The sequence below is a fragment of the Chenopodium album genome, chromosome 18, assembly GCF_948465745.1.
Source record: "Chenopodium album chromosome 18, dcCheAlbu1.1, whole genome shotgun sequence".
In the NCBI taxonomy this organism is placed as follows: Eukaryota; Viridiplantae; Streptophyta; class Magnoliopsida; order Caryophyllales; family Amaranthaceae; genus Chenopodium; species Chenopodium album.
Genome location: NC_137851.1, coordinates 9,183,066 through 9,195,435, shown reverse-complemented (window position 1 = coordinate 9,195,435; position 12,370 = coordinate 9,183,066). Strand labels below are relative to the sequence as shown.

At 34.0% G+C, this 12,370-nt stretch overlaps 1 protein-coding gene across 1 annotated transcript; it reads left to right on the top strand.

Annotated features, from left to right (window-relative positions):
- The first annotated feature begins 6,105 nt into the window (after window positions 1–6,105).
- LOC145591426 (RNA polymerase sigma factor sigC-like) lies at window positions 6,106–11,265 on the top strand. The gene is made up of 7 exons (XM_081647870.1): window positions 6,106–6,431; window positions 8,279–8,430; window positions 8,512–9,048; window positions 9,160–9,390; window positions 9,971–10,111; window positions 10,197–10,394; window positions 10,732–11,265. The coding sequence occupies exons 1-7, from the start codon at window positions 6,332–6,334 to the stop codon at window positions 11,008–11,010; spliced, it is 1,638 nt and encodes a 545-aa protein (XP_081503996.1). The 5' UTR covers window positions 6,106–6,331; the 3' UTR covers window positions 11,011–11,265.
- The last annotated feature ends 1,105 nt before the right edge of the window (window positions 11,266–12,370 follow it).

The following is a 12,370-nucleotide window of genomic DNA, read 5'->3' as shown; positions in this document are numbered from 1 at the left end:
TTCATGATTAGTTAATTGCTCATGAGGCCCATTAATGGGCCTCTTACTTGCTTAACCCAATACCCTTGTTGTGTGACCAATATAGGATCCATTCTAAAGGGCTTTGGGCTATTTGACTAGCCCAAAGATCATCTCTCATAGTCTAGCAACAGAGGATGACGCCCCAATAGAATGAACTTATTATCTCCATAATAGTGATCCTTGATATATCTAGTAATTGCACTTATCGAAGACATAATTCCTTCAAATTTAGCTACGAAAAATTTGAAATTTATATATTGTATTGATAGAGAATATATATTCACAAAATAATAATAATGTATGAAGAGTTTTATAATAGAGGTAATACAGTATGTATGTTGACTAAATCGATCGACCCTAAGCTATCGAGCTATAAGCTCACAATAGACATGACATAGGCTGATAGTGTACCTTACATGACTTCATTAGACACCCAATATCTCAAATAAGATTGAGTTACTTCAATTCCAAAGGATCCAAGGACTTTGACAAGTCATGTAAGCAAAGTTACAAATGTTCCAAGTCTGCCAATTCAATTTTCAATCCCATTAAATAGCTACCAATATATATGTTAATATATACCATGCTGTCCATGCATATATGGCCCCCCCTCTTTCTTTTTAATTACTACTGTCGAATATAGTAAAACAAATATAAACAGTAAGTAGTATTGTCAATTGTCATACTAGTTGATATGCAATGTCCTCGATAGGAGGGAATAGAAATAATTTAAAGTTAATGGTTATGTTTTTCTACATAATTTAATTATTGCAAGTAATTTGGGCAGTTAAGATTGCAATTTGTAGCAGTAAAACTCCTGCAGCAATTAGTATGACATTTTACCAAGCTAAGCTTAGCTTGGTCTAGACTCTCTAGAGTATGTTATAAACTTATATTTCATTTGCATATACTTGTATCTTATATTCCTGATAATTCCAAATTCTTGTTGTGATGTTGGTACCACATACGATATAAGTAGAGAAATGAACAGATTTAAGTAACTTTTGAGTTCAGACGATAATTCCAAATTCTTGTTGTATTGATCTATCATTAACATCAATACAACCAGATGTACTACTACTAATTACAGATAAACCTAATTAAATTGAAAATATCGAATTATAATACTTGGGATTACGAGTAAGCAAGTAAATTTGTGTTGCACGATGAACTTTCCCCTAAGTCATCCTCCGAACTCACAAGGATCGACCAAATGAAGATGCCAATTGGGATGAAAATGGTGTACCAGGATTGAGAGTAAAGGGTTTTGTTTTAAAAATTCATTTATCCGTTTGCGTTTGATGTAACGACGTTACTTGGCACGCTGTATGCCCGGCTGATTTCCGTCCGCTAGCAAAATCCGTACACATGAATATAAAAATATTATCTGGCATGCTGTATGGCCTACAATAATGGCTGATTGACAAAATTTCATCAATCAGACTGATTGCCTAGAACTACCTCTATTTAAGTAACACTTGAGTCCAGACTAATAATCTATCATTAACATTAATACAACTAGATGTACCAAGTGCATAAATAAGAATCAATTAACATAGCGGGATCAAATGATCTTGAATTTATCACGTCAAAATCAATATGTTACACCAGCCAAAGTTTTACTTCTTTATAAAAACGGAGTTTGCTGTTCCGCTAAAATTAATGATATGGATGTGCGTTTTTTAATTTTTTTGATAAATAAATAAAAAAATGAAGTAATTGGAAGACAAGAGACTCCTCGTACCATGATTCATGGATTGGTGTGGGCCAATGGTACAATGTGTGTTTAGCAGAGAGGAGACATAGTGAAAGGGAAAAATATGATTATAAAGAAGAGGCAACTACTATTGAGTTTTGACCAAGCTAAGCTACTTCACCTTATTTGTCATTTAGGCTACAATTTTTCTGTTCATAGACTTGCAATTTGCAATGTGCCAAATTTCATACTTATTGTCCATCATAACCATGCCCCACTCATTTCGATTTTTATTGGTCTCAACTTTCAAGTGACTAATAATATATTAATGTCATTTTATTACCTAATTAATACAATAATAATAATATATACAAGTACATATATATAAAAAAATTCAATTCTATAATTATGACCTTTGATTTTAATTTCATATGTAATTTCACTTCGATTTTACCCATTTACCAAAATTGAAATTCAATTAGTCAGATTTTAAATTACTGTAAGTAATTTTTCTTGTGCCCATGTCATTATGAGTATTGTATGTAGCACAATTGTTCGGCATAATTAGTCTTTATCAACAATGGTAAAACTTGTAAGTATAATTTTAATAACTACTACTAAGAGTTTTGATAAACAAGTCTGGGTCACACCCGTTACAAATGTGCACTTTACACGATCAAGGAGGTTGCATCTCAAAATCATATGGCAATAAGGGGATTAGCCCCTTAGCCTTATAAGGTAGACACGACTTTCTCTTTTTATTCAATGTGGGATACGCATCCCAATATTTCTCCTTCCCCTCACATGTGAATTGTCCATAATACTAGCCCATATCTCAACACAACATAACCTGGTTCTGATACCATGATAAACAAGATTGAGACACACTCGTCACAAGTGTCCACTTTATACGACCAAAGAGGTTTCATCTCAAAACCATATGGCAATAAGGGGAGTAATCCCTTAGCCTTATAAAGTGGACACGGCTTTCTCATCTTATTTAATGTGGGATACACATTCCAATATTTCTCTTCACTTTTTATACTCTTTCAATGTGGGACAATACTTTCACTCACAAGTGGGTTTTCTCGTGGGCTCAACAAGTTTACATAAGTGTGGTTGCTATTATATTTCAAGTTTCACGTATCACATGTTATATCATGTACGAGTAGATGTCAAATCATATAAGGTTATAAAATCTTATTGATCGAACACTCGAACAGTAAGGCGCATATCCTAGGTTATATACTTGTATAATTCACTCTAATCACCAAATAAGATAATCCTAGTAAGGGAAGGATGGCATGCATGGAGTCATGGAGAGCCATGTAAGTGGCACGCGCCGCCTTCAACCGATGTGATTAAGTCACAAATGTCGATGGAAGCGCTATCCTCTGTGAATGATTTGCACCCTTATTGAGCCTTCGCGTTGTAGTAACACGGAATTACATAGTACATCATAATCAAGAAGAGTATACAATTGTTTATTTTGCTCTCATCATAAACTCGTATATCAAAATAGCATTTGGTATAGGGTGAAGATGTTATTAGAAATTCTCTAGCTAAGCAGCATATATACTTTGTATATCGTACGAAGTATTATACAATAATGAAACAAAGGGAAGCTAAAATAGATGGTGATGAAGTTATAAATTTACTACGTATAATGAAGTGTTTTTTTTTTTGTTGTTTTTGAAGATGAACACGGGGAATTAATTTATAAATCAAGATCCGCCAAAGTTTGAACGCTTTGGGGTATAGAGTCCATACAAATTTCTTTGAAGTGGTTTTGGCAAAGGTTATTTCACCTACGTTTTTATCTTATACTAGTTTAAAGGGTTGTAATTGGGCCCACAAAGAGTTAGACAAGAAGCCATTTTGCCAATTTGCTTGTTAAAAGGTCTTGAGCCATGATCAACATGCAGCTCCAAAACTTTGGGCTGATCCATCATTCATAAATAGACAGCAAATGTACGGGTCATAAGCTCATAAGGCCCATTTCCAACAGGAAAGAATTTTTTTTTTCCAAATATGTGATCTTTTGATTAGATACACTGAGCAAGTAAACTGCGGACTATAAAAGATTGATGTAGAAATATTAGGCATCAACTAAATTAATAACATTGATTGATGCATGAATTTTGTAATATTCTCAACATAGAAAATCTTCAAGCAATCCTAGTGTTTTACAATAATCTAGTACAAGTAGTCAAGTATATTGAATACTGAGTAAAAATCTTAATCATCATAAAGCATTTACTATGTAGAACTTAGTAAAACTTAAATAATAGTGTTAAAGTTTTGATAAATCGTCAAATTAAGATGCTTTAAAAAGGAGGTGTTAAATACCACCGTCCAAATTTATTGCCATCGCCATCATTTCAAGCAAATTGACAATCTTGTCCTTACTATTTTTTTTCCCCATTTTCATTCTCTAACATTAATCCATCAACCACAACCGTATCAACCACCACCTTCTACACCGCACATCCACAACGACGGTGAAAGTCGACGAGAAATGGATGGTGATCGAGGTGGCTTGATGAAAAAAGAATCAAGGATCAACCGAAGCTCCACGGTAATCGGTTTTGACCTCCGGTTACATACCGTGGACGTTAACCGGTTTTGGGCTCCGTTTACCATGGTCAACCGGAGTTCAAAACTGGTTACCGTCCACGGTACCCAGAGGCCAAAACTGGTTACCATGGACGATAATAGGAGCCTAATTCAAAATTTGCTCAATTTTCTTTAAAAAAAAATTTAAATATGGTGTGGCTGGTAACCGAAGGTGAAAACCGGTTGCCCACCATCGGTAACCGGAGGTGAAAATCAATTACCGGCTGCGGTCAACCGGATTTTGTCATCGGTTACCGGTGTTGGCAACCGGTTTTCACCTCCGGTAACCACCCACTTATTTCATAAAAAAAAAATCAGAAAAAAAAATAAAATAAAATAAAATCAGAACCTACTTACCTCCTTTCCACCTATTCCGCCGTAGCCGTCGCTGTCGCCGATGTCTAAGTCCGCGCCGCCTCCACCGCCTGAGATCGCGCCACCGCCGCCGCCGAAGCTCGCCGCCAATTGCCTCCCGGTAAACCCTAAATATGTGGTTGTGGAGGTTGTGAGGCAAAAAAGGTGGGTCGTTGGTGTTTGAGGAGAGAGAAAAAAAAATAAGGGTGAAAGATGGGTTTGGGTTTAGTAAGGGCAAAATTGTCAGTTTGCTCGAAATAATGGCGGTGGCGATAAATTTGGACGGCGGTATTTAGGATTTCACTTAAAAAATAGTCAAATTAAGATTAAATTAGTTGATAATTGATATCATTTTGTATACTTTGATCGTAAATTACTGTTAATCTACAAGAGATAATATAGTCATGAGTATTCTTGTTAAATTCGACTTATTGCATATTTTATTAATATCAAGTTTTTATAATTTTTACATATATGGAAATGAAGATATATGCGTTTTAAAACACACTTTGAAAACCGTGAAAAGTCAAATGGGGCAATAAAATAGGGACAGAGGGAGTACTCCATTAGCTATTTAGTGATACTATATTTATACGTAGTTAGTATCACTGAATGCATATACAATACCATTACATAAATACATAGTACCATCGAAAATATAATGATACGGTTAACCCTTAGTGCATAGCTGCTATTTGTTAGCAAACATATATGACAAAAAAAATGTACCACTATATGCATAATAGGTGATAGGTGGTAAGTATTTAAGGAAAAAATATTCAACCTATAGGATGGTAAAAAGTACCACTACATGCATAATAGTACACAAAAATACTATTAAGACCATTTATACTTTAATGGTATATAATACATGTATAATGGTACCACTCTAGAATCAGTTTTTTTTTTTTTCCAAAAGCTTGTCAAATTTACATTTTTACCCTCCTATATGCTATGTAAATGCATAACATCTATTTTGAGATGTACTCCAATGATACTCCCCTTAATTGGATATGCATTTATGTATAATCACACCCTTATGGCCTTATCTCTTATTATGCAATTATTTGTGTATAACAATCCTCCCTTTGAAAACACTATATGTCCTATTCTCATCAGATTATTTTCAGTTCAGTTCAGCTCTAATAAGTTCAGTTCAGTTCCTAATTTTCATCTCTCATAAAATATTCATTTTAATTCAGCTCTAATAAGTTAAGTTCAATTCAGCTCAATTCAGTTCAGCTTATTTCAGTCAATGAGAACAAACCCTTAGATTTATCGCCCTCCTACTATGCAAGACCATGCCTCAATCAATATTCGATCAAAAAAAAAAAATAAACACTTGTATATATTCACCTTCCAACCACAAAAAAAGAAATAAAATATATACACGTGGGGCAATTCTACCTGGAAAATCCTATAGCAAATCAGAAAATATCCAGTCATTCTTCAATCTTTCTCCTAAAAAGATGAAGAACCGGTGGTCGAGAGCTGAGGCACCCAAATTTTGTCCATTTTCTGCTCATTTTAATTTAACACTACCTATATCATTTCCCTTTTACTCTTTTGCTTGCTAATCTTCACAAACTCTGTATGATTTCAACTTTAATGGGATAAAAAAGAACATATTTTTATTGAATTTTGATGGGTTTAGGCTGTAAATTGAATATGATGAGATGCGTTCTTCCTTCACTTCGTTCTCCTTTCACCATCAATTCATCCCCTCCTTGTTGTTCTACTTCATGTAAGTTTTTTCCCCTTTTATTTTTAGCTTTTCTTTATTAATGCTTTGTAATTTATTAAATTTTGATATATGGTACAAAACTACAAATTATTGAATTGTAATGTTATTTATTGCAGTTAATTTTTGTGGGTTTGATGTTTAAGTATGCAAAATTGCTTGAATTGAACCTGAATTGCTTGAATTTAACTAGCATTTTGGAGGGTTTGATATTTGATAACATAATCTATACAATTGGCTTGAATTGATTTACTTCATGAATTTTATACTTGTATGATATACACCACAAATTGCTTGAATTGAACTATGATTTCTTTATTTGATAGTAGAATGAATTAAAGAACTTTAGTTGGGATTGTGAAGATGTATGTAGGTTTTTAAATTTCATGTGTATGGTATATGGTTGCATCACTTGGGTGTAGTGTAAAGCACTTATAGATCAATATGGAATTAGTGATGTGATAGATTCATCGTCGAGATTTGTGTATAATGTCGCATTTAGGTGGTATTGGCGCATTGTGTAATTTCCCTAACTTGATGAAGGGTTTTTAAGAAGGCGTGGAGAAAAGGGGGAAGGTTAGCTTAGGATATTTGGGAATGCAATTTGCATTATTCACAAATCTTGGCGATAATTTAGTCTTCCTCGTAGAATTATTAACCTAGGCTGTTATAATGATTTACCGAAGTGATGATTGAGAACCGTGATATTGGTACTATGGATATATCATATATGGCAGACAATGCCATAATCTGTTAGCTTTAAGGCCTTTAACGAATATTCATTGATTGTTGGAAGTTGCTCGATTGGGTTTTGTGTAAGGTAATATGTAAAAAATATGTCTTTATTACTGTTGTGTGACTGTTCTGTGTGTTCTTGAATTGGATTTGTAGTTTTTTGGCAGCAAACGTATCTTATGAAACCCAAAAAGTCCAAAAAAGAAAAAGATTCTTTTTTTAGATTCTTAGTTGTTCTTAGAAGAGAGAAAGCGAAGTTTTTGGAAAGAATGCGGGGAACAACTATTACAATCCTGTATAGTGAAATGCTTCTAAATTCAGCTATTTGAAATTTGGAGGATTGATTCCAGATTTCTTCTTTGAGTAGGTACTTATCGAATACAAGTATTAGAGGCGACTAACTCAAACTTCGGGTTTAGAAACTACTCAATCCTTCTATCTTTGCCCAAACCTGTCTTTATCTAGAACGGCCTAGATTTGCTGCTATTGTGTTTACTCTTTGAGGAGTAAAGGTCACTTCCATAGTTTTATCCAAGCTATCTGAAAAAGAATGCCCATTTCCAGGGTGTAGAGAAAATGATTTTGATGACTTGTATATATACGTACTGTTCAGGGCTTCTGTTTTTTTTTATTTTTTTTTTATTTTTTTTTATTTATTTATTATTTATTTATTTATTTTTAATCAAAATGCATTTTCCGGTCCTTTCTAACCTCCTCATGGACAAGGTTTCTGAATAATTGTGATTTTCTGGTACACCCTTGCTTAACCCTTTATAAACTTGCCCAATTCATCTGATTTATTGCTTTGCCCAATGCCATAGTTATCTTTTGAAACTTGTACATTGTTTTAATTGTCAATTCTATTCCAAGATCGATATATGTCTTTTTTGAGATAAAGGAAGTATCATACATGTTAGACCTTACCCAACGCCAAAGTATCTTTTAAAAGTTACACATTTTGCTAACTGTTTATTCTTTTCCAAGATCAAAAATTTATTTTCTTTTTGAGATGAAGGGAGTAATGGAGTATCATACATGTTAGACTAGGTTTGCTTTAGCTCCTCCTAATTGTGTAGACTGTAGAATAATCTCTGTAATTATTTTGGAACCTGCAGTTCGAGGTAAAGAGCTTGATTTTGGCTCAGCAAGGCTGTCTCTATTGACATTTGGCTTTGATGAAAGTGAAAGTCTGCGTAAAGACACATCAAGACCACATGCAAGTTCTTCTTTACCACAAACTGCTGAGAATGACTACTCAAACTTGGAGGTAAAGAGGTGTATAATTAACTCTATTTTACTGTATCTGGAGCAATACCGAGTGTGTGATCCAATCTTACGTTTATTTCAGACGACTATCAGTAAAAGACCCTGCAAAGGTTTGCAAAATACTCAAGTACTACCCGCAGGAGACACCTCTGTATATGTTCGAAGTGTACAAGCCTGCAGTGCCTCACATTTTCATGTACTTATGGAAAATATCAATGTACTTGAGAATAAAGTTTCTGATTCTGAGTTATTAAAGCTCGAAAGAGATATTCTAGTTCAATTAGGAAGGCTGGGAGCACTGCAGCTGTTTCATGCATGTTTATCTAGGACTGTTGATATGTTAGACTTACCTGATCAGATCACTGTAGATAACCAAGCAAATGTTAGAAAAGATAATATTTTGAAAAAAAATGTGATTTTCTCGAAGAGGAAGGAAGAAAGAAAATCAAGACAACAGAGGAGGTTACAAGCTACCAGTAAAAAATGTGCTTGTAGATCAGAAATTTCCATTGAAAATTCAATGCATCATGTAGTTTCCTCTGCCGCCAAGAAGACCACGGCGAGAAGCAGAAGAGCAGTAATTGCCAAAAATGAAGCAGAAATGTCAAGGGGAATAAAGGTTATCTCTTGTTGATTTTTTTATTATTTTAATTTCATTAACTTATTTTTGGTGCTTAGCAATTTAGCATACTCTAGGCTGGTTACTTATAATTACCCCTCACTGTTTAAGGTAGTTGCGCAACTAGAAAAGATGAAATCAACCTTGGAAAAGGAATCTGGAAAGGCAGTGAGCTTAAATTGCTGGGCTGAAGCAGCTGGTATTGATGAAAAGGTGTTGCAGCATGATTTGCACTTTGGTTGGTATTGCAGGGATGAACTTCTTAAAAGTGGTCGCTCCTTGGTATTGTACCTTGCGAGATACTATCGAGGACTAGGAGTTGCACATGAAGATTTGATGCAGGTGATTTATTTTTTGTCCATCTGTTAAGACAAAGTATCCTTTCTTTCCCATCCTTTACTAGAAGTCAAGTTGAACACACTGTTGAGACTTGAAAATGTTTGCTGCTTTGCTGTAGTGGTGAAAATATCACCATGAACTTCTTATAATCTTTCAAATGACAAATGAGGAACATTAATTCGACTTTGGGGAGTATCAATTGCTTAGTCAACCTTGTCTTCTGATGCTGCATCATTGCATCTGTTTCTGGTATCTTGACGTCATTAGTTTGTAATTACTCATAGTTTGTTGTATGCTGCTATACCCAACAGAAACCTGTATGCAAGACTAATTAGAATTGTTAATCTTCATTGGCTTCAAATATTGGATATACACTGAAGATGACTTCTTTGGGCTGGACTAACATTTCAAATCTAGCTCTTTTTTATATTGACTCTATATATCCTGCTTTCAAAGAAGATAATTGTTCTACTAGATGGGATGAAATTGACGTCAAAATAACATATCCATGCTACTTTATTTCTTTCTGAGCTTATGTGTTGCTTTCCCTGAATATAATTGCTTGTTACCAATCTTGACACAGGCAGGGAACGTTGGAATATTGCAAGGTGCTGAAAGGTTTGACCACACAAGGGGTTATCAATTCTCTACATATGTCCAGTACTGGATCAGAAAAGCGATGTCTCAATTGGTATCTCGGCATGGAAGAGGGATAAAAGTTCCAGTATGTACCTGAATATTATGGCTATTTATTTTTCTGCAAACTTGTTCTTGAGTATTTATATCATGGATATCCATTTTTCATGTAGGCGACATTGAGCACTACAATAAGCCGCATACAAAAGGCTCGAAAGATCCTAAAAAGAAGTCAGGGTAAACTCCCTGATGACGTTGAAGTTTCAAAAGTCACCGGTCTTTCCTTGGATAAAATCAAGTCTGCTGATAAGTGCTTGCGAATTGTGGGTTCATTGGATTCAAAAGTTGGAGATATAAATATTAAATATTTGGTAAGACAGTGCACCTCACTTCTTATCATGAACAAATCTGTGTCTTATTTGACTTGTGTTTCCTTATACAAGCCACCTATATGAATTGAAATTGTGTCAAGTTCCGTGAATCTGAGAGTTTAAAACACTTGGTTTAGATTTTTTTGTGTGATTGATTAAGGTATACAACTTTCGTTTTCACAATTGCAATGATAATGAAGTTATTTTTATACGATAATGAAGTTTGATGCAGGAAATCATCTTAAGAGTCACATCAAAGTTGTTTTCTTAATACGTTTTTTTGGGTTCTGTTGTCATGTAGTAAAGAATATAATTTCATTTGGCATCTGTGATACAGGAATGCACTCCAGATACCTCACTAGAGATGCCTGGAAAAACTGTAATGAAGCAGCATATGAGAAACGACGTACATAAGCTCCTTCAAGAGCTCGATCCAAAAGAGAGACGGGTTTTGATCCTTAGGTATGGATTGGAAGGTCATTGTATGTCACTTCATGAGGTCGGAAAGATTTTCAACGTAAGCAAAGAATGGATAAGAAAAATGGAGAAGAGGGCTTTCAATAAGCTAAAGAGTGAAGAGAACCGAAGAAATCTAAAGCATTACATAGATCTGTAGTTTAAGATAGATAACTCCATTACGAACAAAACTCAAAAAAAATCAGATGCCTTTGTAATTTTCATCCCATGTATCTTGTTGTACACAAAATCCTTTGTATAGAACCATATAGATTATTCTGTCACATTACCTAAATTTCCTTCTTTTGGCCTAGTGTAATAAATATACTCTCTTTTTGACGAAGAAATGTGCATATAGAGTATACTACACTTCTCGTCAGATACTCAGATTGTTTACAGCAAGCAAGTTCTTTGGGAGAGCATTAATAAAGTAATTTCAAAGAGCACTCGCTATGTTTGGTAACATTATTAATGAGACGGTCTCATGTTAACAAATTTTTACGTAGTATTAAACGTGTCAAAACATTGACCTGTATTTGATCATTTGTATTGAATTAGCCTATTCAATATTACAAATGAAATTAGATAACCGTATTGTGACTCAAATAAAAAATGATCAATTGGATTTCAAAATTAACATGACTAATACAATTTCTTCGCAATATTATTAGTATATTATTAGTAGATTTGACCTGAGCTAACCAGAATCAAGGCATTTGTCTAATCACTCGTATATTGCCTGAATCAAAATAGATCAAATCAAACCCGAACCAAGCGAAATGATTGTTGTATATACTAATTATCTTATCCCTAGGATTCCAAAAATGTGTAAGAGAAGAATATTTGTCAGAAATTAAACATGAAGAGGGTCTCATGAATCATGATAAAAACCAGTCGATATCATCTATGATGAAAATTGGAACAAGAATAATTTTTTGTAATTTCCTATTTGTTGTGACAAGGAGAGGATGCTAATTCTATACTCTTGTTTTTATGCATTTAGCTTGACATGTATATATCCTTCTCCTTTTTAGTCTAAAGTTTTAATCTTCCTTTTCATTAAGCAACAATATTTATCCTAATGAGTAAACTATACTACTCTGTATATTTTTCTCTCGTTCTTTTTTGTTTGTTAAGCTTAGACTTTTATAATCAACTTTTTAAAACTTTTTTTTTTAAAAAAATACTACCAAATTTTATTATAAACATACAAAACATGTCATGCAAGATAGCAAATCTGATTTAAAATGTATTTTTCTAATATCAACTTTTTATAATATTTAGTCACGTATGATTGTACGTATTAATGGACAAATATACATATTAAAGGCTACAAAATCACTAGAGGCACTTTGGGGGTGAGGGATTCCCTTACCCATCCCCCACTTTCAAAGTGTCTAACCCGTTAACCCGAGTCGGGAGGACCTGTAAGAGGTTCCGACTTAATAGAGTCCTTCTCCTTACCAACCAAAAAAAAAAAAACAGAAAAAAAAGGTATGAGTACTGTACTATAAAAGAAA